The sequence below is a fragment of the Lissotriton helveticus genome, chromosome 5_1 (assembly GCF_964261635.1).
Source record: "Lissotriton helveticus chromosome 5_1, aLisHel1.1, whole genome shotgun sequence".
NCBI classification, from domain to species: domain Eukaryota; kingdom Metazoa; phylum Chordata; class Amphibia; order Caudata; family Salamandridae; genus Lissotriton; species Lissotriton helveticus.
The window spans coordinates 1,367,364,249-1,367,387,772 of NC_136065.1; the positions used below are offsets into that span (position 1 = coordinate 1,367,364,249).

General features: G+C 47.7%; 1 protein-coding gene across 3 annotated transcripts in view; it reads right to left on the reverse strand.

Moving 5' to 3' along the window:
• Positions 1-22,835, reverse strand: part of TAF11 (TATA-box binding protein associated factor 11) — a 265,689-nt gene extending 242,854 nt beyond the window's left edge. The window contains exons 1-2 of one of the 3 annotated variants that reach the window (XM_078644276.1): positions 22,740-22,835; positions 21,348-21,613 (exon numbers count right to left, since the gene is read on the reverse strand). In XM_078644276.1, coding sequence (XP_078500402.1) covers positions 21,348-21,536 — 189 coding nt within the window. In that variant the 5' untranslated portion in view covers positions 21,537-21,613; positions 22,740-22,835. Of the gene's footprint in view, positions 1-21,347; positions 21,614-21,793; positions 21,939-22,739 lie in introns of those variants that run through there. The other 2 variants (XM_078644275.1, XM_078644274.1) reach the window with 2 other exon arrangements.
• Between the last annotated feature and the right edge of the window lie 689 nt (positions 22,836-23,524).

Genomic DNA, 23,524 nt, shown 5'->3' on the forward strand with positions numbered 1-23,524 from the left:
AAAAGAGATAGGGGGCGTGGTCTAGCTGGCAATGCAGGAGGACGCATGCCGAAGGAGCACCGGACAGCCGCTGTTGATTTAAGCAATTTTAGCGGAGCTGGGGGCCCCAAGACCGACTCTGGGCGTGTCACGATTGCAGACAGCGAGGGACATCTGTTGAAGAGCGGAGGATCGCTCGGAGGTTGTGATAGCGGTGACAACGCCGTCGCACATCGGCCTGTCAGTGACAGCTGCCGCTATTTTACGGCACCTGGATCGGGAGTCTCCTGGTGTGCGGTAGGGGCTGATCCGGTCTCCTCTAGGACCCCCTGAACTTCAATCGCTTCTACATAGACGGCGAAACAGCGGGAGCCTCTGTCTCAGGGAAGAGCGCGAGCGCAAACTGCCCGGAGTGGACGTCTGACCCTGCAGTGAGTGCAGAGCCGCCATTTTCTGAGCCGCGCCAGCGACGCTTCCTGGGCCAAGTCACCTCGAGCTGCCTCCCCGGCCTAGGGGAGCCCCCCTACAGTCATTAGGAGCCAGTGGCGCCTGGATCCAGGAGGGAGACGCCGAGGAAGTGGCGATCGACGGGTGACACCTCTGTGGGGCCGAGACCCGTTGTGAAGCGGTGGCAGACGTGAGGGCGCCACAACGTATTGACCTGCTGATGGGAGCGCCCGCTAGCCCAAGGCCCCGGGGGTCTCCTCGCGTGTGCCTGGGGACTCTCCAGCCATCCACAACATCGGAGCGGACGGCGGAGTAGTGGGGGCATCGGGCCCGGGGAGTGGAAGGCGTGTGACTGGTTCGGAGAGGGAGGCTGGCCTGACAGTTGACTCGGAGGCTCTGAGGCGCCATTTACGGCACAGACTGCATTCCCCTGCTTGGCGGGGCTCTCACCCGACATAACAGGCGACAGAGGCGCTTGGACCCCGGCAGGAGGTAGTGTGGAGGACTTCTTTTGTGAATGCGGGGCACGTATCTCCCGGAGCCCGCCGTGGTGGTGACCGCCCTGTTGCATGGGAGGATCTGGAGGCCCCTGTAAGTAGACAATGTGGGGTGCGGCGCCTGGCCCTTGCGAGGCATTAAGGGCTCTGTGGGGGTTCCCCAAAGCAAGTGCCCTCACTGCCCTGTACAGCGTTACGCTCCCCGCGTGACTGGGACCATCGCCTTGGGCCTTGCTGGCCTCTGTGGAACTGGCGTGGGGTGAGACGAAAGTGTGAAAGCGCTGGCGGCATAGGGGCCTTGAAGTGGCATCTTATCTGACTGGCCAGCAGTGGTGCGCCTTTAAAGCGGACATACAACGCGGGGGGAATGTGGAGAGCGGGGACCCTTGCTGCTGACCTGCCCATCCGCACCCCTGCTCTTGGATCCCGCACCCTGCGGCGCCACAAGGCTCATACGCTCTACATCTGCCACGACTGTTGAATCGATGAGGCGAGTGAACGGACATTGGTGGATCCCAAAGACTGGCAGTCCGGTCACTGGTGCTTTCTCGGGGGGTCTTGGTGGGGCTGGCGCCCCGTGATCTCACCTGAGCCATTTACGTAACCACCTGTGAGTGGGCTGCGGGGGGGGGGGATGCATAATTTTACCCTGAGAGGTACACGCCCTTGGGCCATGGGTGGATGATCCCCGCGGCTACACCCCATATACATGGCCATTGTGGTTGCTGGACGCCCTGACCAGATAATACATTGACAGCACATTGCGCACTGCATAGAGGCGTGAGACGGGCTAGAGGGACGCATGTGAGCTACCAGCCTTGGGGGGGGACGGGTTGTTACACAGGGCCCCGGACCCCTGAGACGACTGCCTCCCGCCTACACACTGGAATAGCTGCACACAACCTCACTCCAACCTCGACCCTAACCTTATTGGCTTCCACCGATCTGTGGGACAGTGCACATCTTGAAGGGGCGGGGAGGGCTGACTGGATCACACAAGGGAGCGGTGATCTGACTCATCTCGTCGGACTGGCACCGCAGTGTTATTGCGGACCCTGAGGCGGCACGCCCTGACTCCCCATTACTGCTGTGAGGCAAGTATAGTTGGTACTCGGGTCCACTCTAGGTCAACTCTGTGACCGCTCATTGGCCCCTACAGTTGGTGCTGCTAAAAAGACGTACCACATTCAAAGATGACACGCAACAAAGTGGGAAAAGACTCGTCGACGGCCCCCAAAGATAACCCTGTGGCTGCTATGTGGGGCAAGGCGGGTGCATCGGCTCCTGCGGAGGTGGCCTCGCAGACGGGAGGGGACTCGTCACCTGCCTCGCAAGCTTTTATGGCCACATTTATGTCAGCGCTCAAAACCAAGCATTTACAATGCAATGGTTTCGCCTTTGGAAAAGTTAGAGCTATTGGCATTGTAAATGACAAAATTTGTATTTATGTGTTGGTTTTGAAAACAGATAAATAAATGGCATTGTCATTTACATTGCCATTAGCTAAATCTCTCACAAATGTGAGACCTATTGCATTTGCACCCACACACACACACAGAGCCACACACACACACACACACAGAGCCAGCCGCACACACAGAGCCAGCCGCACACACACACACACAGAGCCAGCCGCACACACACACAGAGCCAGCCGCACACACACACACACAGAGCCAGCCGCACACACACACACACACACACAGAGCCAGCCGCGCACACACAGAGCCAGCCGCGCGCACACACACAAAGGCACACACACAGAGCCAGCCGCACACACAGAGCCAGCCACATACACACACACAGAGCCAGCCACACACACACACACAGAGCCAGCCACACACACACACACACACACACACAGAGCCAGCCGCACACACACAGAGCCAGCCGCACACACACAGAGCCAGCCACACACACACACAGAGCCAGCCGCACACACACACACACAGAGAGCCAGCCGCGCGCGCACACACACACAGAGCCAGCCGCACACACACACAGAGCCAGACTGTTTTGAAAAATTTGAGGAGCACTGGGTAATTCCGCAACATTTTGAGTTGAAGTCACTTATGGCATGTTTTCATGTTATTTTGCTCCTTGCTGGTGCCAGCGAAAGAGACTCAACCTGATTTAGAGTTGGGCAGTCACTGAAAATCCCTTGATTAAGCACCAAACTGGTCCGGTGTTTTGATGGAAGATGCAGACATTAAAATAGACCCTTACCGTACCTCTTTTATGTATGGGATTGATGGGCCCAAAAGGAAAAGCGGTACGAGGAAATGTCAGAAACAATACCCTCGCCCCAGTCCACTGCATCACCTTCCATTCATTTAGGGAAAAGTTGTATGTCTATCCTCGCATAAAACGTGTGGGGGGAGGGTGGAAGCGTGGTCACAGACGTAAAAAAAACAAAAACTGTACAGTGCAACACCTGTAACGTATGCAAATGTAAAAATCCCAGGGCTGATGAAGTCCACATGCTCGAGGTGGAGGTCATTAACCAAGCTGCTTAAAAAAAAAAACTCTTCGTGGTTCCATTCATCTTTTAAAAAATCCACATTGCCCTTTATAGATGTGTTACTAATCTGCTTTTCCTTTGTGGGACATGAGCCAACATAATACACGTATTCGTCCTTTCTTAAGATACAGTGCCCACAAGTGCGCTAGATCCCCATGTAAAGAGCTCGTCCATGCAGTCCAGAGATTTGCTTCCTTGTTGTTTTCAGGAACTTGTTGCTCTGCTGTTAAAATGATAAATAGGACTGCAAGTCCCATAATGCAAAGCCCTGGATTGAATGAGTTAATCCCACACGTAGCTGAGAAACTTCAATACTACGAGAATCTTCGGCAAGTGCGACTAAAGTACACCCCTGCTCTCGTGAATCTTTACGCCACAGAACATATTTAAAAAGATTTTGCATTGCAGCAATTAAATGGATGAGGGATTCAGCCATTTCGAATGCAGTTTGGAAAACAGGACAGTGCAAGGCACACTAAAACAGACAAAACCAGGTTCAATATACTAGGCCATTATAAAATGCAAGGCCGGAAGAATGCTGATCGAGGTGGTTAAATGTTTGTGTCTGCAGGGGGAAATCATCGGTCAAACCACAGGAGGTCGCCCAGCCCCGCCCCGATATCTGAAAAACAAAAGGAATGTGTTGGCGAAAAGGTGTCTGAAAGTGCTCTAAAGTAGGCTTTGGAGGAAGAGCCTGACCTCCCATGACCACAGTTATCATTGATCAGTTAGCACATACATGGAGCCCATTCAGTAATCAGCTAGACTAAAGTGAAGAATAGTTCACACAAAAACAATCATAAAACCTTGCCCACAACAGCCCAAAATAATGCTCATTTTAACCCAAGACCGAAAACACATGCACATTCAATCGAACAAACGTGTAGATCGTATTTGCAACTCTGTCAGACACTGCATTTGGGGATATCATTTTATAGCTATATATCAAAACATGCCTACAAAGAAAGCATTCTTCCAAATTCTTCATGACACTATTTAACCTCAGACGTCTGAGTAACCTGTCTGAACATACAGGAAGTTTCCACAGGCTACCGAAAGTTGCTTAGGTACTGATGAGCCGGGGACTTTGATTGCCTCAGAGCTCGCCTAAGAAAGGACTGCCTTTGCAGTGCCATCTCGCAATAAATACTCCTGCAGCACATTCTAGAAATCCGACACCGCCTGTGAACGTTGAACACCCACACCAGGTACCACCAGAACACACAAGGCACTTGGAACCTGGCAGCAGAGTTTGAGTCTGCAAACATGAAGATTTTCTCCCAAATGTTGAAAGAACCCAATACTCAATTGTGAAAAGACTGAGCACTCATAAGTATTTCATTGCAGTGACCCAAGAGACTCATAGATGACGAGTGCCACCTACAGACAGTTGACTTTTCAACTAACAATATATTGCATTGCATTACGGGGCTTGCAGTTCATTTTAATGAAATCTTAGTCATAGCTGTCTACGAATTCCTATCAAGAAACAAGCCCTGGCGGTAGTTTCTATAAAGCATGGTAGCACTAGACATCCATCTGACTATGGTAATTATTTAAGATTGCACTATGCAACCTCACCTGGTAGCACGAGGCAAGCAATCCCCGTTCTCCAAATTATGTACAAATTTATCTAAGATTAAATACCTCTAAGCACAGAAGACCAGAGCAAACATTCAAGAGTTACGTAAGACAAACACTGTTTATGTATTGGCGGTCCATGAAATAGTCGCAATCAGTCAAAATCTAATTTTAGCCCATAACTCCTGTGTGTAGGGTCTCGTTGACACCAACATGCTCGAGCGAGTAATTTCAACCAGGCACAAAATACTGCTTTCCTAATAAGTTTCGCATATTATTGTTCCACAACTGCATATTTATATACATACCCCTAACGCTCACTTTTCAGGCAGGGGTGAAATTAAACACCACCACGATATTTCTGGATTTTAAGCTAACAAGAACATGCCATTTGTGTCGTTACAAAAAGGAGCAACACGACCGTTGGAAAATCACATTGTGCGAGTTGCACAAAAAACTATACATTTAAAACCTAGAGTCAAGTGGCATGCCCGGCATGGGGCCGTTTGGAGGGCACAGAAGGAGCTTCGAGGCAGGAGTGCGGGTCGTGAGAACTCAAGGCCCATTAGCAACGTCTGCAGGAGAGCTCTATGGACTTGTAAATATTATACCCATACCATTCCCAATTGTTAAGTTATTTTATAGACTGACACAATATTTGTGTTAAGTGGCCGTCAGAATCTGAAAGTATCAGCTCGTCTAGATGTTCACTTCAAATAATCATTACCATGCATTAACAACTCACTACAGGTAGTACCATTAAAAGAAATCAAGTACCCCAAAAATACACAGCAGAAACCAAGCCAGACAAAGCTACCCATATCAAAAACGTTTTGGTATAAAGGAATCCAGCATCTTGACCTGCAGACAATCGTTTTCAAATAGTTTGCTCTAGGAAACTTTAAGGCTGCGTGACCATGTGGCAGCTTCTTAGTCGAAACCATATTCTCTCATAAACTAAAGTGGAGGGGCACAATCTGTGATATTAACCCACTTAACTAACACACAGGCAGCCGGGAGGGGGGGGGCGGGCACACAAAGCCGGGAAGGGGGGGGGGGGGGGGGGGGGAGGGCACACAGACAGCCGGGTACAAGTGGGGCGAATAAACTAAGTCAAAGGCAGAAACGCCAAGGACCTGGGTGACGGGGGGGAACCCTTGCGTGTCTTTCAAGCTTGAGGAAGGGCAGTACAGGTTTTCCCCAATGCCGGGTGGTAATGGTCAGGTCTGACCCAGGCGGGGAGACTTTAATCAGGGCCGAAAAATATCTGCCCAAACACCAAGCCACTCATGGGGAGCTAAGTGTGGAGGGGGGTAGCACGGACAGCGGGAGGGGGGTGCGGGAGCGGGCACACGGACAGCGGGAGGGGGGAGGGGTGCGGGAACGGGCACACGGACAGCGGGAGGGGGGGCGAAAACCAGATAAAAAAAAAATATTTAAAAATGCCGCTTACCTGCGAGAAACCGCATCCTGGAAACTTCAATCTCGCAGCCCACTCCTGCAAAGGACACTTTGAAACTGACCAAAACAGGACGAGAAAAAAAAAAAATTACATCCGCCCACCGCCGCAATGACGCACGAAAATGGGCGGGATGAGTAAAAATCGTGGGAACGCCCACAAATCTGCTCGGGAATGAGTGACACATCTCTGTTCCAATGGCTAGCCTCCATTTATGGAGCTAGCCAATGGGACAGAGAGACGGAACGAAGCCCCATACTTGTTTACAAAAGTTTTTCGCCTGCGCGATACTGCTTGCGCAGTAAACGCCAGGCGAAACCTAATGAGATAAGCTCACTCCGAACTGAGGTCCACTCCTATGTCCGGGAACTTCGGAATAAGGTCACATATCTTGGAGAACGTGTAGACGGGTTGGAAAAGACCGTAGATGCCCGAACTGAGGACCAGGAACAACTCTGGCAGCGCCTGGCCACCCTGGAAGAGCAGCACATAAGAGTTACAACTGAAGCAGGAGGACATGGAAAATCAGAGCCGCCAGAATAACCTCTACATCCGGGGGGTTCCCCTCTGGCGGAGGGGAAAGACATTATGACCTATGTGGCTCAGCTCCTGCACAAGGTTTGGGGGGACGAGGATGCATCACCACCGGTCCTGGATAGGGCACACAGGGTTTCAGGTCCCACGGGCAGGCGTCCTCCCAGACATCTTAACTAGGGTCCATTTCTTTACGGAAAAGGAGGCTATACAATGAGAGATGCGAGCCAAGCCGTACCTTGTCTAGGGCGGAAATAAGATACAAATCTTTCAAGATCTCACACGCAACACCTTGCGAAGACGTGGAGATTTTAAACCTGTGACAGATAAACTGCGAAGCATGGACATCTCCTACCAGTGGGGTCACGCATTCGCCCTCATCTTCCAGTGGGAATCCAAGCATCGGGTACTACGGTCCTATAAAGAAGCGGAGCAACTACTTCATCTCTCCTCAACACCGCCTGCTAGCCCCACACGTCTCCCGCCTCTCACACGGGTGCCTACCAAACCATTCTGGTCTACTGTGCTACCGTCACAGACACTCACCGCATCTTGATGAACAATCAACTTCGCAAGCCAAGCACGATATCATACAACACATCAGGTCCTTGGAAGGGGAGCAGTCGGCAGCAGGCTTACGATCTCCAACTCCTTGATGGATTGATCCCCACTTATGAAACTGACTACAAGTACTGCTCCTGGAACATGTCCCTGGTCCGTCGGGCCGGTGATCACCCCAAGGTTTCGTACACACCCCAGCTCCCTATATGCAGTGCTGATGGAGCACTGCGGTGTAGGCTCACCCATGATTGGAACAGAACAATGTGGCCCGGTTGGCCAATTTGGATTACCTGTTTTTTGTCTATACATATCTCTGCTTCTCTGTCCTTCTTATCCTCCTTGTTTTCCTTCTCTGACAGCGGGGGACGGGGAATCCCCACTTGACAGTGCGTTTCCTCCAAAGGGATCAGTAAGCCCTACACCCTCTTCACCTTATCCCAGCTTGCTCTCTATGGAGGCATAATGGACGAATATGGGTCTAGAAACAAATATGGCTGTTCCCTGCCCCTTGAAGATTATATCCCTTAATGTTAAGGGGCTTACCTCACCCAACAAACGGCAACAAACATTGCGTTACCACTTACAACTCAACCCTGACATTCTCCTTCAAGAGACCCACCATTTAAAAGCAAATACACCCCGCATGGCGCACCCTAAATATCCTCTCCAATTTTGGGCTGCGGCACCCACTAAAACGGCCGGAGTGGCTATCCTTTGCAGGGCTGGTATCAGGCAGGGGGGAGTCCAAGGTATTCCGTAGCTCAGATGGCCACTTCGTCAGGGCAGGGATACAGATTAGGCAATGCTCCTTCATATTGTGTAATGTGTATGCACCTAACCAGATGCAGGACTCCTACCTCCGGGCGGTGTTGCGGGAACATGTGCCACAGGATGGCTCTTCGCTGATCTTGGGGGGTGACTTTAACTTGGCGTGGGACCCTAAGAAGGACCGTAGTGAAGCCTCCTCGCACGGCACAGGGACTATGTCTTCTGCACTCAGAAGACAAATAGCAAACCTTGGTCTGCTGGACTCCTGGCGTTACCACTCCCCTGAGGTGCGGGACTTTTCGTATTACTCACACATCTATCGCTCGTACTCGCGCATTGACTATATTTTTATCTCTCACACCCTGATAAAGGATATGTTGGCAGTCTCAATGTCTGCCATACCGCTCTCCGACCATGCCCATGTTGAACTTCTCCTGCAGGATCTGGCCGCTTGCCCCACACACGCTCCGCGGTGGCGCCTGCCGCCGCATATCCTGCGGGATCCAGAAGATGTGGAGAGCATATAGACTGCCACTGACTTTCACTTCGCGAGTAATGATATCCCCGAAACACACTTCCCTGCAGTGTGGGATGCCTTTAAGGCCACAATCCGCGGACACATCACATCCCTGTCGATTGCACGGGCGCGCGAGGCCCGTCTCTTGGAGGATAATCTTACCAAAGATATTAAAAGCATGGAAAGGCAAGATCAGGAACGCACCGCGCTCGAGCGACGGCTCGAGTACCTCAGGGGACAACTCTGTCCCTCTGCACCAATAAGGCCGAGCAAACCCTGTTAGCACTAAAACAACAGCATTTCGAGGGGGTAAGACAAGGTGGGCAAACTGTTGGCGAAACGCCTCCGAGCGCAGACTGCAAAAGCCCACAGAGCCAACATCCAGCTTCCTGACGGGGAGAGGGTCACCACAGAAAGGGCCAAGTGAGAGGCTTTCCCGACCTATTACTCAGCCCTCTACAAGGCAGACAAGACCAAGACCAGATTTGTGATATTTTAGACCAATGCCCATGGACCCCACTGCACCCCCATCACGCCAAACAACTGGAGGAACCCCTCACTAAGGAGGAGCTGGCGGCAGCGCTAAAGGACCTTCCCCTTGGGAAATCGCCAGGGCCGGATGGCCTTCCGCTGGTCTTTTATCGCCTGTTTCAGATCCAGCTCCAACCTCACCTCTTGAGGCTGTATAACTCTATCTCCGACACGGAAGAGCCAACACCCTCAATGGGCATGGCCGAAATAGCCCTTATACTCAAGCCGGGGAAAGACCCCACGTTGTACGCATCCTATCGCCCCATAGCTCTGTTAAATACGGACATTAAAATTTACACCAAAATGCTGGCCAAACGCCTGGATCCCCACATGCCTCGCCTTGTAGAGCCGGACCAGGTCGGCTTCATTCGAGGCCGGCAGGGAGCGGACAACGTACGTAGAATTTCACACCTTGTGGGGAAGGCACAACACTGGAAGATACCAGCATGCCTTCTATCGCTCGATACGGAGAAGGCATTCGACCGGGTGGATTGGTCATTCCTTCGGGCAGTGCTGCAGAAAATTGGTTTGGGTCGGAACATAATAGCTATGATCATGGCTCCCTATCTTTCTCCGCAGGCCAGGGTACGGGTCAACGGACAGCTTACGGACCCTTTCCCCATTTATAGAGGTACGCGCCAGGGCTGCCCCCTGTCCCCTCTGCTGTTTGCCCTCGTGGTAGAGCCTCTAGCAGTGCTGATTAGGCAAGCAGCAGATGTACATGGCCTTTCCCTTGGGGGTGGGGCAGAATTAGGTGGCGCTTTTTGCGGATGACCTCATCCTTACACTGTCACGTCCACATATCTCTCCCCGCGCTCCACTCCCTACTGCAGTCCTTTGAACGGGCGTCAAGCCTCAAAATTAACCATGGTAAGTTTTGGGCTCTGAATCTTACTACTCCTGAAGACGAGATACCAGTTCTTAAAACACTCGCCCCCTATCAATGGGCCGCTAATCATATTCGATATTTAGGACTTCAGTTGACTCCCACCCTTGACACGTGGACCAAAATAAATTGGCGGGAATGCAGATAGTCAGTGTTGGAGGATCTGAGGGGTTGGAAATCTCTGACTCTTTCTTGGCTGGGTCGCCTCAACGCCATAAAAATGTCGATACTTCCAAAAATACTGTATTTGTTTCAATGCCTCCCCACCCCTATCTCGCAACATCAGATTCAGAGCCTTCAACGGGATCTCACAAGCTTCATATGGGGCGAGTGTAGACCACACTTCTCCCATAAAATCCTCATGCTCCCGCGGGACAGAGGAGGATTGGCATGTCCCAACTTCCTAGAGTACTATTGGGCCGCCCATCTCTGTGTTGTCTCGGAGTGGACAACGACTGTGAGCGACAAGATCTGATTTCACATGGATAGGACTGTAACAGGGTGAACCATTTGAGATCTTGTTTGGCTGCACTGGACTGCGCGCTGTCGCAATGCCTATATCACAGTGCCCACAAAGACGGTGTTGGATATATGGGACAAGGCGGCCATGCACAAGGGACTCACGACCTTCCGCCTCCCTCACACTCCCATAGCGGGCAACCCGCTCTTTCCCCCTGCCTTTAACTCCCAGGCATTTTCAAAATGGCAGAAAGGTGGATGCAGAACGATCAGAACAATGCAGGGAAGAGTTCCACCTTAAGGCAGGGCTCCAATACGCACAGCTGCTGCATTGGTTATCTTCGATTGAGATGCAGCGGGCGGCCAATCGCCCGTTCACCCCCTTTGAATGATTGGTTTGTTCCTTTGATGAATCAAAAGGCCTCATCTCCCGGACGTACCAGATCTTGCTGCATCCCCCGCTAGTAACCACTCATCCGTATCAGCGTCAATGGCAGCTGACGTCCCCCACTGAGATCGCGCCTGTGCAGTGGAGTCGCTTGTGGCGAGACATCCCAAAGGTCTATCGCAGTATATCGCAATGAGACACTGCGTACAAGATCATGACGCAGTGGTACTACACGCCATCTCGATTGCATAAAATGTTCCCTGCAACCTCCCCATTGTGCTGGAGATGTTTAAAAACATCTGGAGACTTCATTCACATTTGGTGGGCATGCCCTCTTCTGACCCTGCTCTGTAAGGAAGTTCTTAGCCACATCAAGGAAGTGCTGGGTTTACCTCTGCCTGAGTCCACAGCCACGATCCTCTTGGGCCTTAAGCCCGACAACTTAAAAGCACGCACCCATAGCGATTGGGTGCATAGCCCTCCACATGTTCGGAGCTGCGAAGCAACTTATAGCGTTATATTGGAAGAAAGCGGATACTCCCCCGATTGCCGCCTGGTTTGTGCGCTTATGGCATGTAGTGACTATGGAACTTTTCCCAGCGGGACTGCAGTCTCGAGACCCTCGCTTCACCACAATCTGGAAGCCACTAGTCATATATCTTTGCAAAATAGAACATGCACGCTACCTTCCCTCGAAGCTCAGGGCCTTAAGTTTATTCGAAGATGCATTAATCCCAGCAGACCCGAGCAGGTTACTTACACAATCACACAAGTCATGCCCATAATCCTGCATGTTACATAATCAGATTTAACTAGCATATAGATTTGGTCCCCCCGTTCGCCCGAACACCCCCACCCCTGCACTGTTGCTGCTGTATAGCCTCCCTGATGCAGGGGCCCTCCATCCCGTACCCTCTCTTCTTTTTCTTGACATTTCTACGTCTACTTATAACTACACTCTTCCTGTGGGCCTCTTGCCTACACGCTCTGTTCCTCTTTCTACTATGGTATTATGTTTCTGAATTTGTCTTGAATTTGCCCACAATCGTATTTCACTGCTATGCCTCATGTGTCACGCGGCCGGCCTAATAAGGGTTGTAGGCAACATACTGTGTCTCAAATGCTCAATTAAGTTCCCTGAACTCCCTTGAGGCTCCTTAGCACTACGCGGCCGGCCCTGTATAGGGTTGTGGGTCTGACACTGTGTACACTTAGACCCTTCTGCTGTTCTCCTTCTGGAAAAAATAAAAACAGATTTACACAAAAAAAAAAGAGATAGGGATGGGGAGGGGAGGGTGGAGAGAGGGGCAAGTCTTAGCGATAATGGATTGAAAAGAATAATCTGGAGGGGGTATGTGGGGATGCGGCAATGATTGTCCCGAGTCGGGTATATAAGGGGTGTTAGCGTGGTCAAGTGCCGGAGCAAAGCAGTGTGTGCCACCCATCACTTGCACCACTATTATCACTCATCAGCCCCAGCAGCTGTGCTAGGAGCCGCGTGCCGGGACACGCAGGCACCTCCAGCAATCCCCAGAGTTTGCACTTACACAGGAACAGCCAAGAACAAGAAGAAAGCGGGAGCACGAGCTTCACTGCCAGGTGAGTGAAGAGCAGTGGTGATTTACTGACACCTAATGCGTGCCAGTGCATGAGGACAGGGACATAATTGGTGCTACCCCGCAGCCAGAGTTTTAGGCACTGGCATATGCGTGTATATTATTTGTGCAGGGATATTAAAGTAGCATGAGGCCTGAGGGAGACATTTGATTTTTGTCCAAAAGTCTTTTCAACTGCATACCTGATGAATCGCGTGTTCGAGATATTAGGTTCAAGGTGGAATTGAAAGTTGCACGGCATGGCTAAGTTTGCCCTCCACCTTGGGAAGCCAATGAAGAGCGCCACTTTAAGAAGTTTGCTTTGGGATGGGGGGATGGGGAGGGAGGAGCGTGTAGAATTTCCAATCAGGAGCCAGTAAACAAGCGAGGAGCACACCCTCCTACGTCACAAAAACAAAGATGGCGTCATCCTGTCCTGATTTCCAATGACGTGCCATCGTTTAACAAACGATGACGCAAGCCAATGGAAGAGGGGCGGGGCTTCAAGCCCCCTTCTGAAATCGTATAAATTCCAAGAAGCCCACGCAGAGCGAGTAGCGCATGCGCGCTGCAATGCCAGGCAAGACCTCAAAAGTTGGCTATTGACTGGAAATTTCAGTCCCGAGGGTACTAGGAACAGAAGGGGGAGCGCAACTGGACTGTGCGTCCAGAGAGCGAGGTCTGGACGCACGGACCAGTTGCGCTCCCCCTTCTGTTCCTAGTACCCTGGGGAAGTTTTGGACGTACCCATCCTTTACTTCCACTCCCCTGTTGATGAACGAGGTGTTCACCCTATCAACCTCTGTTGCACTACGTGGCCAACTTCACACCGGAGCCCGCCACTACGCCCTGATGAGTCACATCCCCTTCACGGTGTGACGAAACACGTGTCGGCTGGCTATTATTTTCTATACTGACCAACAATCGATTTATAAAAGACTTCTTCACGTACACGAACCTTTGTGCTTGTTTTTTAACCTTGACATATATTTCCATTTTGCGTGTAACATTGCATCCTGACACCAGGACTACCGATCTAATCAGCATGTGCACAGGATCTGTTCTTCTTCTATATTGGTCTAGGCCTCCCTAAACCAGTGCAGGGGTATTTTTCCATTTGGGTTTGTGTCCCCAGGCCTGCATTGCACCGCATGCCAACCGCACGAACATTTTAACCAAGAGATCACACTGCTTAGAGCGCCACTGCTTCCTGGTCCCTCAACTCAAACCCATTCTCTTTCAAAAAACTACCAGCAAATATGCTGACGTCAAACACGTGTACGAGGCACAAGTTGAAAAGAGCATGCACTGGCAGGTGCCAACATTGCATCGACACCACAGGCGTTATGAAGCCGCCAGTGCTGTTATGTACAGTAGCAGTTTGTAATCGGGTGCAGGTAGTTTCACCTTTCGAATTTTTAGTTCTCCAGGCAGGTCGTGCTAAGAATAGATGTTTAAAGCCTGGGCGGTATGAAGGCCCCTGACCTTGCATGGGGCCCCTGGGTAGCTCTGTGCATCCCCATGTGATTAAACAGCCCTACCTTTGGTCTGGGGCACTTTGGGCGATAATTAACTTCAGTGTAGGGATTCATGGAGCCATTATGGGAGTATGTTGTGTGATCTTATTGCTTTAGAGTGGGCTGCGCTAGTTTGGGTATGTTACTGGAGTTATGTACATAAGACACTTCGCAGGCATTGAAACTGAATGGAACTCATTTTGAAAGTTTGTGGTTTTCTCCAGAAATTGGCATGAATCTAGCCCTCCTGGGCCCACTATGGACACACTTTGTTAGAGAGCGCTCAAGTACTGTTGCTCAGATAAACCAGAAGTGTCCAGGGATTTAGATATATATTTTTTTAGGATATCTTGTGACTACATTTTGTATTGTATTATTATATGCAGTTAATTTCTCTTTTTATATTTAGAAATTGAAAATGATTAATAAGAAAAAGGAAAAACCATTTTCCCTGATTAGAAAATTGCTAATCCGTTTGTATTTATTGGTGCAAACGAGTCAAGCCAGGGCTGAAGGGCCACTAATAACTTGTAAATAAAAGGGAACAATACTTTGTCTGAACTGTGTGCTTGTTTTAAAGTTCATCCTGGAACCATTAAAGGAAGACTTGAGGAATGTAGCAGTTCATGGGACGACCAATAATAGTCGAATAAATATCTAAGTAGATACCGGCGTTAATAAGCACAGTGAGAAATGATTTGATAATTCAGTGACTGTCATCGATGTGTCTAGTGTAGTGATGTCACAACCAAAGTACCTTCTGTTACTGTAGCGTGCCATACTTCCCGGGCACTAGAGCGTGCTCCCATAGTGCTAAAAACATACAATCTAAAGTCAGAGCAGTACCTAAACATTATTTAGTTAAATTCACTGTAGCTATTAATAAGACTCAGACCACATCCAATTCCTCTCTCAATTTTAAAAGGAGAATCTGGAAGAATTTGGATACTACAGCTTTTAACTCAAAACTGCTTGATCTTTTACCTAAATATCAACTTAATTTAGATAATATGAACTCAGCTGCTAATTTGGTGAACTCTTGGCTCTCTGATGCTATAAATATCTGTCTTCCTCTTACAGACAAAAAAAATGTTGTCCATAATTCTCCCGCCCCATGGTATAATGAAACTCTTCGTCTTCACAAATCCCAATGTAAGAGACTAGAACGGGCCTGGAGAAAAGATTACTCTACTGCTGCCGGGCTTACGTATAAAGCCGAATTGAAACGATACCACAAGGCCTGTGTTCATACCAGAGCCACCTATGCCACAAATCTGATTACAGAAGCCATGAATAAATCTAATGTTTTATTTAAAGTGGTAAAAGACCTTGCTGGTTCACAGACCGTCGCTATACCTCCTCCTCTTTCGAGTAAGAAATGTGACGAACTTGCTCAGTATTTTACATCTAAAATTGATACAATCTATAGAGATATCAAATCTCTTGATGAATCCACTGCCTGCCCTTGGTCACCCCCTATTACCACTTGCCCTCTCCTGGCCTCTCTGCAGACTTGGCCTGACCTTGTACCTGCCACTCTCTTAGAAATTCTAAACAATATCAAATCTGGTTCACCCATGGATCCGGTACCTATTTCGGTTTTACGCCAGCTTGAATCTTCCCAACTTGAAGTGATCTGTTCTCTACTTAACGCTTCCCTTGCTTCGGCTACGGTCCCCCATTGCTGGAAGCATGCAATGGTTACCCCACTACTCAAGAAACCCACTGCCGATCCTAATGTTGCTGCTAATTTCCGGCCTATTTCATTGCTGCCAGCCTTTTCAAAAATTTTGGAAAGACACATTCATCTTCATCTCTCACGTTTTGTCACTTCCAATAATCTTCTTCACTCATCCCAATCGGGCTTTCGCCAAGGCTTCTCCACAGAAACCACCCTATTAGGTGTTACTGAGAACATTCACCAATTACTGGATCAGGGTCAAACAGCTGCACTGATTTTGCTTGATCTCAGTGCAGCTTTCGATACTGTCTCCCACAGTATTCTTCTCGATAGCCTTGCCTCTTTTGGCATTTGTGACAAAGCCTTACTCTGGTTTTCGTCCTTTCTTTCTGATAGGACTTTCCAAATCTTCTCCAATACTTCCACTTCCAACATTCACAATTCCCCTCACGGTGTTCCCCAGGGTTCTATCCTTAGCCCTCTCCTCTTTAATCTTTATGTTGTTCCGTTAGCGCATGTTGCACAGCTTTCTGGCCTTAATCTTTTCACTTATGCTGACGACTCTCAGATCGTATTTTCCTTATCTCAAGCTGACCCTTCTTCACCATCTTCTCTGCAATCCGGTCTTAGTGACATTTCTCGCTGGATGAGCCGTAATTTTCTAAAGCTTAACAGCGAAAAGACGGAGGTGCTTGTCTTCGGCAACAAGCCTGACCTTTGGAGTCCGAGACACTGGCCGTCAACCATGGGCGTTCTACCTATTCCATCTGAACGTGCTAGGAACCTCGGTGTTCTCATTGACAGGGATCTGTCGATGAAAGACCAAGTCAATAAAGTCTCAGCCACCTGTTTTACTATTCTCAGATGGCTGAGAAAGATCTTCTGGATTCTGCCATCTGACACCCAAAGATCTGTTGTGACGGCACTGGTGACCTCTAGATTAGATTACAGTAATGTGCTCTATCTGGGGGTTACCAAGGCGATCTTGCGTCGTCTCCAATTGGTTCAGAATGCTGCTGCCCGGCTCCTGTGTGGATGCCGGAAATATGATCCAATCACAAAACACATTAAGCAACTTCACTGGCTTAATATTGAAAATCGTGTAAAATTTAAGGCACTGTGCTTTATGCATAAGATTAAAATTGATGTTGCTCCCATTTACCTTCGAGCACTCGTCAAGCCTTATTTACCCACACGCTCACTCCGCTCTTCTTCCCATCATTTGTTCTGCGTACCTAGGTTCAGGCTTTCCAGAGTGGGAGGCCGTTCCTTTGCTGTACTGGGACCCAAACTGTGGAACTCTCTTCCCATGGATTTACGAATGGAGCAGTGCCATCTCCGTTTTCGAAAAGCTTTAAAGACCTGGCTGTTTGCCCAATAATCCTTCTTTTTTCAGGATCAATCATGTTGTCACTGTCAGTCAGCGCCGGGAAACCCTTACGGGTAGCTGTCGCGCTTTACAAGATTAATAAATAAATAAATAAATAAATAAATAAACAAGCATCGGTCTCTTATGACCGGACCTGAACAGGAAACTAGAAATCAGCTAGACACACTGAACAAGGCGGTGACAACATATCTAGCAAAACGTGTCCATAAAACCACCTGTCCTGAAGAAGACCTTGCCCGAAATCACCCATAGGCCCATCTTTGACAGTCAAAACGCGTTGGCGCAAACAAACAGGGTTGAGAGGGACTATAAATTGATGCATTGTGTGTACAATAGTAGTGCCCTCAGAGGTGGAATCTGGGATTCCATCCCGGTACAAATTTGTGCTCTGACCCCTTCTACAATACGGCCCAGCAGGAGTGCTCAACACTACACACAGAGAGGACACAAGTGGTAGAGGTAACAACGATGACACGTTTCAAGACACTAGAAAAGCAACTGCACATGTTCTGTTGCATGTCCACAAATTCATCCGTGAATTGTATTTTAGATGTATAGTATTTGTTTTTTGGATTAATCCTTTACATGTACCTGAGAAATGTTGTCACGTCAGTCATGCTTTTTAGGAGTTTTGTCTCGTCATTATGCCTACAAGGGTACAAGTATGCTTTCTTTAAAAAAAGAAAATTCTGTAGAAAAGGCAAAAAGAAAAATATTGCTATGATTGATGAAAAGTTTCAGTGATTCATTTCAGAATAATGACGGAAAAGTCACATACATAGGCGTGATATTCAGGAGTGCACAATCTGGATGAAGTAACCGCAGGTCTAATTAAAGACAACAGAGGAAACAATGTTTTGCTTTCTTCTACGTCAAATAAAATTTGAGTAATGGTCTGGGAGACAACACTCCAATATTGCCTAATTTTGTAAGCCTCAGCACCGGTCAGTAAAGATGAAGTAAGATTTTTCCTTGGTATGGCAGAGTATTGTGCCAAATGTATTTCTAATTTTGTGGAGATGTACAACATAAGACAATTATTGAAAAAGAATGTAAGTTTGTAAGGGATTTGCAGTAAGAGGAGGAATTCTGCCGAATTAAACAAGACATGGTTTAATGTACCTACGCTGGGTAGTTTTGATCCGGAATTGCAAGTGTTTTATAACTACAGGTTCTAGTAATAAAGGTTTGGGAGCGGTATTGGCACAGAAGAATGCTAAAGGAAATGAAACTATAATTTTGTTTGCCTCAAGATCGCTCTCTCCTGCTGAAGAAAAGTATCCAATTAAAGAGAAGGAAGTGTTAGCGTGTGCTTTAGATCATTTTCGTGCATTTGTGTGGGGCAAACCTATAATGATCCAGTGTGACCATAAGCCTTTAGTGAAGTTGCTAACTACTGAAAGGAGAATTGCAAGATTGTTCATGCGAATGAAGGACTACGTTTACCATATTGTGTATGTGCCCAGCAGGGACAATGTTGTAGCAGATTGCTTGATAGGACGTCATGCCCATTGGATGTGTGTGACAAGGACATTTGGGATGATTTTAAGGTGGCTTTAGAATATGATTGTGGCACACCTGAAATAAAAAACAGAAGACTGGATGAGAGAGCATGGCAACGATAGTGTCTTACATGAGATTATAAAGTGCATGTGTGAAGGTGGACCTAGGAAAGAACAGCTCAAGAAGCCCCTAGGGCTGTTTTGGGAGTTTAGATCTGAGCTCTCCACAGAGAACGATTCAGTTCTCAGAGGAAGTAAGATAATTCCTCCTAAGGTATTACGTCACCTGATCATGGAACTCTGTCATGAACGGCATTTTGGTGTGGTGAGAACCAAAGCAGTTGTGAAGGATCTATTTTGGTGGATTGGGGCGGATGTGGCAGTTGAGAGGTTTGCTGGGGCAAGTGTTGGTTATTATTCAGCAGACGAGTCTTTGCGAACATTGCGTCAACCCATGAGTGAATGTTTAAATCCCAAACAGCCGTGGGAAAGAGTTGTTGTGTATTTGGTAGGCCCTGTTGGCTATTGCAGGAGCATGTAACTGTACGATTGATTTGTGCTCCAGATGGCCAGTCGTGGGTGTAGTGGAGGGAGCCCAAGCACTAATACACCTTTAAGATTCATGGATGAAACATTTCTCTCAGAGGGTATTTCAGCTACACTTCTGGGTGATAATGGAATCCAATACAGCCAAATCTTATTTTGAGAGAGTTTGGTATCAAACATAAGACTGCTTCCCTTTACAGTCCTATTGGGAACAGTATGGCAGAAAGATTTAACAGGGTGGTTAAAGGTGTTATCCAGTCTGCAGTTTGAATGGCGAAATGAAATAAGGAAAGCGATGTGGACTTAAAGAGTGACAACTGTGTCTACTGGACTGTCACCATTTGTGATCATGATAGGAAGGATTCTCAGAAGTAAATACAACCAAGCATGGTTGTGTGACAGTAAAGTGGAACAATGATCACTGGATTTGGTGGGCAAGAGGTTGAAAGAGAAGCATTACAAGAGTAAGGCAAACTAAGATGAAGAACACAGAACTAGACCAGTTCAGACAAGGATTGGGTGCGGGTAAGAAAACCGAATAAAGTTCCCGCGGGTAAGAGTCAATTTTTTACACCAGAGGAGATGGCGGAAGTACTACAGAATGCAGTCAGAGTAAACAGTAATAAAGTGTGGAACCTGAAGAGGGCATCAGAGAAATGTGTGAGAAGGAAGAGAAGAGGTGTGAGGATTTTCAGTGGTTGGAGGTTGAAGACGCGCCCGGCTGGGAGAGGTGGTTCACCTTCTGCACTGTGTGATGGTGTCAGCAAATATAAATTGACTGATTCTGGCGAGTTACATACAGCATCGGGTGAAGAGATGCAGGATACTAGTGGAAACAAAGTATAGGAATACTATGTTCACCTTCGGGGCGTGGGAGTTGAGGATGGTAAACGAAGGGAGTTACCTGGATGGTTGAAAGATTATGTTGTGGGCTGAGTGTTAAATGCAATGGGTAAAGGGTTTAAATGAGTTAGTATATTATTTTTGGGGTTAGTGTTAGTTATTGTTTTTTCCCCCTTTCCTTTGTTGGCGTAGGGGTGATGGGGTGGATTTTGTTGTTTATTAAAATTTGGTGGGGGGCGTTATTACGATACGTATTTCTTCTGTTCCATTGGAATGGAACTCTGTTGCCATTCCAATGCTTTGAACATTCTGTGGAGACACAGTTGTTGGGGCAGTGGAACTGTGCATTCCTATTTCCTGTGTACAGCATTACTACTTAACCGCTTCCGTGCGGCGCCGTAGCCGCGCCCTGTGCTGGACATTCCAGAACAGGGCGCGGTCGTGACGGAACCGTTCCGTCATCAGCACAGCTCAACCGTGACTGATGACGGAACGGTTCCGTCACCAGCATCGAAGGGGTTAAAGCAACGAAAGCAAGTCTGCCTGCCTACATGTGTTTTTAATTGAGGGTACCAGGTAGTACACACACAACATACGGCCACCTACATTGCTCAAGAGTAGTGAGAAACAGCCACCCACCCGTTATACCAAAAGTGGATTGGGGAGACTCGAAAACAATCATGAACTGGGCATTTGATATGGGAAACATGAATAACCAATTGAATTGTGTAGATATCATAACTGCTGTGTATTTAAATATACTTTATTTCCTTCTAAAACTAACACGGAGCTTCACACTAAAGTTACTTTGTTTGAGTGCTGAGCTCAAACACCCGACACTACCTCAACGTTTGGCTGATTGCCAACGACACCCTTACATTACAGACAAGTAGAAAAGTATTGTACTTGGCCGAGTTTGCAGTCATCGTAGGACTGGCCTGGAGAAACCAGTGGCAAATTATCTTAACTAGCACAGCTAAGGCTCAGCAATACCAGTATGTCCGCCCATGACCACTGAATCAATGTTTGGGGCTATGATAAAAGCCACGCTCTCCCCACCTTAGTTAAAAATGCCTGCCACAGGCTCGGGTCCCGCTAAAGTTATAATGGTATAGTATAAGATCACCAAAAAAGCAATTACTTACATCGTTTTCTTCTTCATTTTCCTCGCGCTTGATGGAAAGCATAGCAGGAGAGTTCTCCTCTTTTACGACGACAGGCACAGCCACATCCTCAGTGGTACTAGTATTGTCAACATCGGGAGTAGGCTTTGCTGGTTCTATGGAACTGGAGTCCTCCGTCTTTTTCACAGCATCTTCCTTAGAATCTTCCATCGTGCATTACCTACGCAATTTACAAACACCAACTGCGAGGCCACCTCATGATTCCGAAATAACAGAACACACGATTCCTGAGAAAGAAAAAAAAAGAGGCTTCAGCCGAACTAACTTTACGCAACGGAACAGCAGTAGACTAAACGTTTGGGGTTCTATCCCGCTACAATACACCGTTCAACTATACATTCCTGTCGTGGTTGTAAAATTAATTGATATCGCAGGGTCTAACAAGAATAAATAATAAAACAACCCACCATGCAGAACTACAGAGCACTTCTTCCTGGGAATATATCACATTTACCCTAATAAAAGTAAGGCACAAGCAGCCTTAAACCCGCAGTGAACGATTCCAAAAGCCTCCGATACATACAACAGAAAGCGAAACCAACCTGACGTCACACAGAAAACCGTGTTCTCGCGACGCCCGAGATTTGTCCTTATTCTAGTTGCCTTGGCAGCCATTTTGGCTAACAGTAAACCAAAACAAGCATTGGCATAACCAATAGGTCTCGCCTTTGGGACCTTATAAGCAGACATGCCAACCCTCCCGATTCATGCGGGAGACTACCGATTCGAAGGCTAGCCTCCAGATTCCTGCATCCGATGCCAGCACTAATTAGGTTACCTGCTGCTCTAATGCGCGTCTTCATGCGAGGAAGTTATTTAGAAGGGCAATCTGCCCAAACAGCCTTCTCCTCTTAAATATTCCTTGCTTCTTCTACTGACCCCTCACCATTGCTCCCCACTGTGCTGAGATAAGTTATAACACCCATGTGAAGGATAGGAAGTGCTATAAAGAGTCTGTTTCGTGCACCTGCCCCGCTTTTTAAACAAGCATTCGCAATACAATAGGTCTCGCATTTATACGAGTTTGAGCTGTTGACATTGCAAATGACGATGCCTTTTATTTTTGTTTTTAAAACATAAATAAAAGGCATTGTCATTTGCAATGTCAATAGCTCAAACTCGAATAAATGCAAGACCTATTGCATTGAAAATGCTTGTTCTCTCTTTTGCTGAGGGTCAAACTCTGCGGATGAGGAAAATATGCGCTGGGGCCTCAAAGTGTCGGAGCACAGGATGGACAAAGACGAGTGGGGGCAGAGGTGACAACAGTAGGAGGCACAAATATTGGGGCAGGGAGCCCCTCACTGCTCACCCGCTCCTGCCCTGGGGAATCTACAGCCCCTCACTGCTTACCAGCGCCTCGCTGTTCACCAGCTCCTGTTCCGGGGTATCTACAGCGCCTCGCTGCTCACCAGCTCCTGCCTCCTGGGCTTCACTGCGTTTATGGCTGAAGGGGAAACCCAAGGCAGGCAGAGGGAGGGGAGACAAAGTTCTGAAAAGCGGGGTATTTGATTAAAGTCAATGGAGGCATTTTGTTGTCAAGGAAGGAATAGAAGTAAAATAAAAACAAGCATTTGCAATGCAATAGGTCTCGCATTAGGAAAGTTTGAGCTATTGGTATTGTAAATGACAATTTTTTTTACTTATGTTTTGTTTTTGAAAATAGCTAAATTAATAGCTTTGTCATTTACAATGCCAATAGTTATAACTTTCGCAAATGTGACACCTATAGCATTTGTAATGTAATATGTGTTGTATTTACGTGACTTACATGTATTGATATTACAAATAACAATGGCTTTTAATTTTTTTTCAATAATTAATACTTAAATAAAAGTTATTGTAATTTATAATGGCAATAGCTTAAAGTTTTGTAAAAAACTTTTGTGAAGATTATGTTCAGTGTATTTTATTGTGACGAAAATCCAAGAACAGAAGTGAAATATTAATATCTTTTTGTCACATTTGTAATGAAGCTTGAAACATTGAGAGAACATATTTGAACCAAGTGTTGTTGAATGGTTGCACAGATTTATGCTGTGGTGGCGCTGAGTGATGTTGTAATGGCTAACAAGTGATGCTGTGGCGTTCAGTGATGCTGTGGTAGCGCATAGTGATGTTGTGTTGCCCCTGAGTGA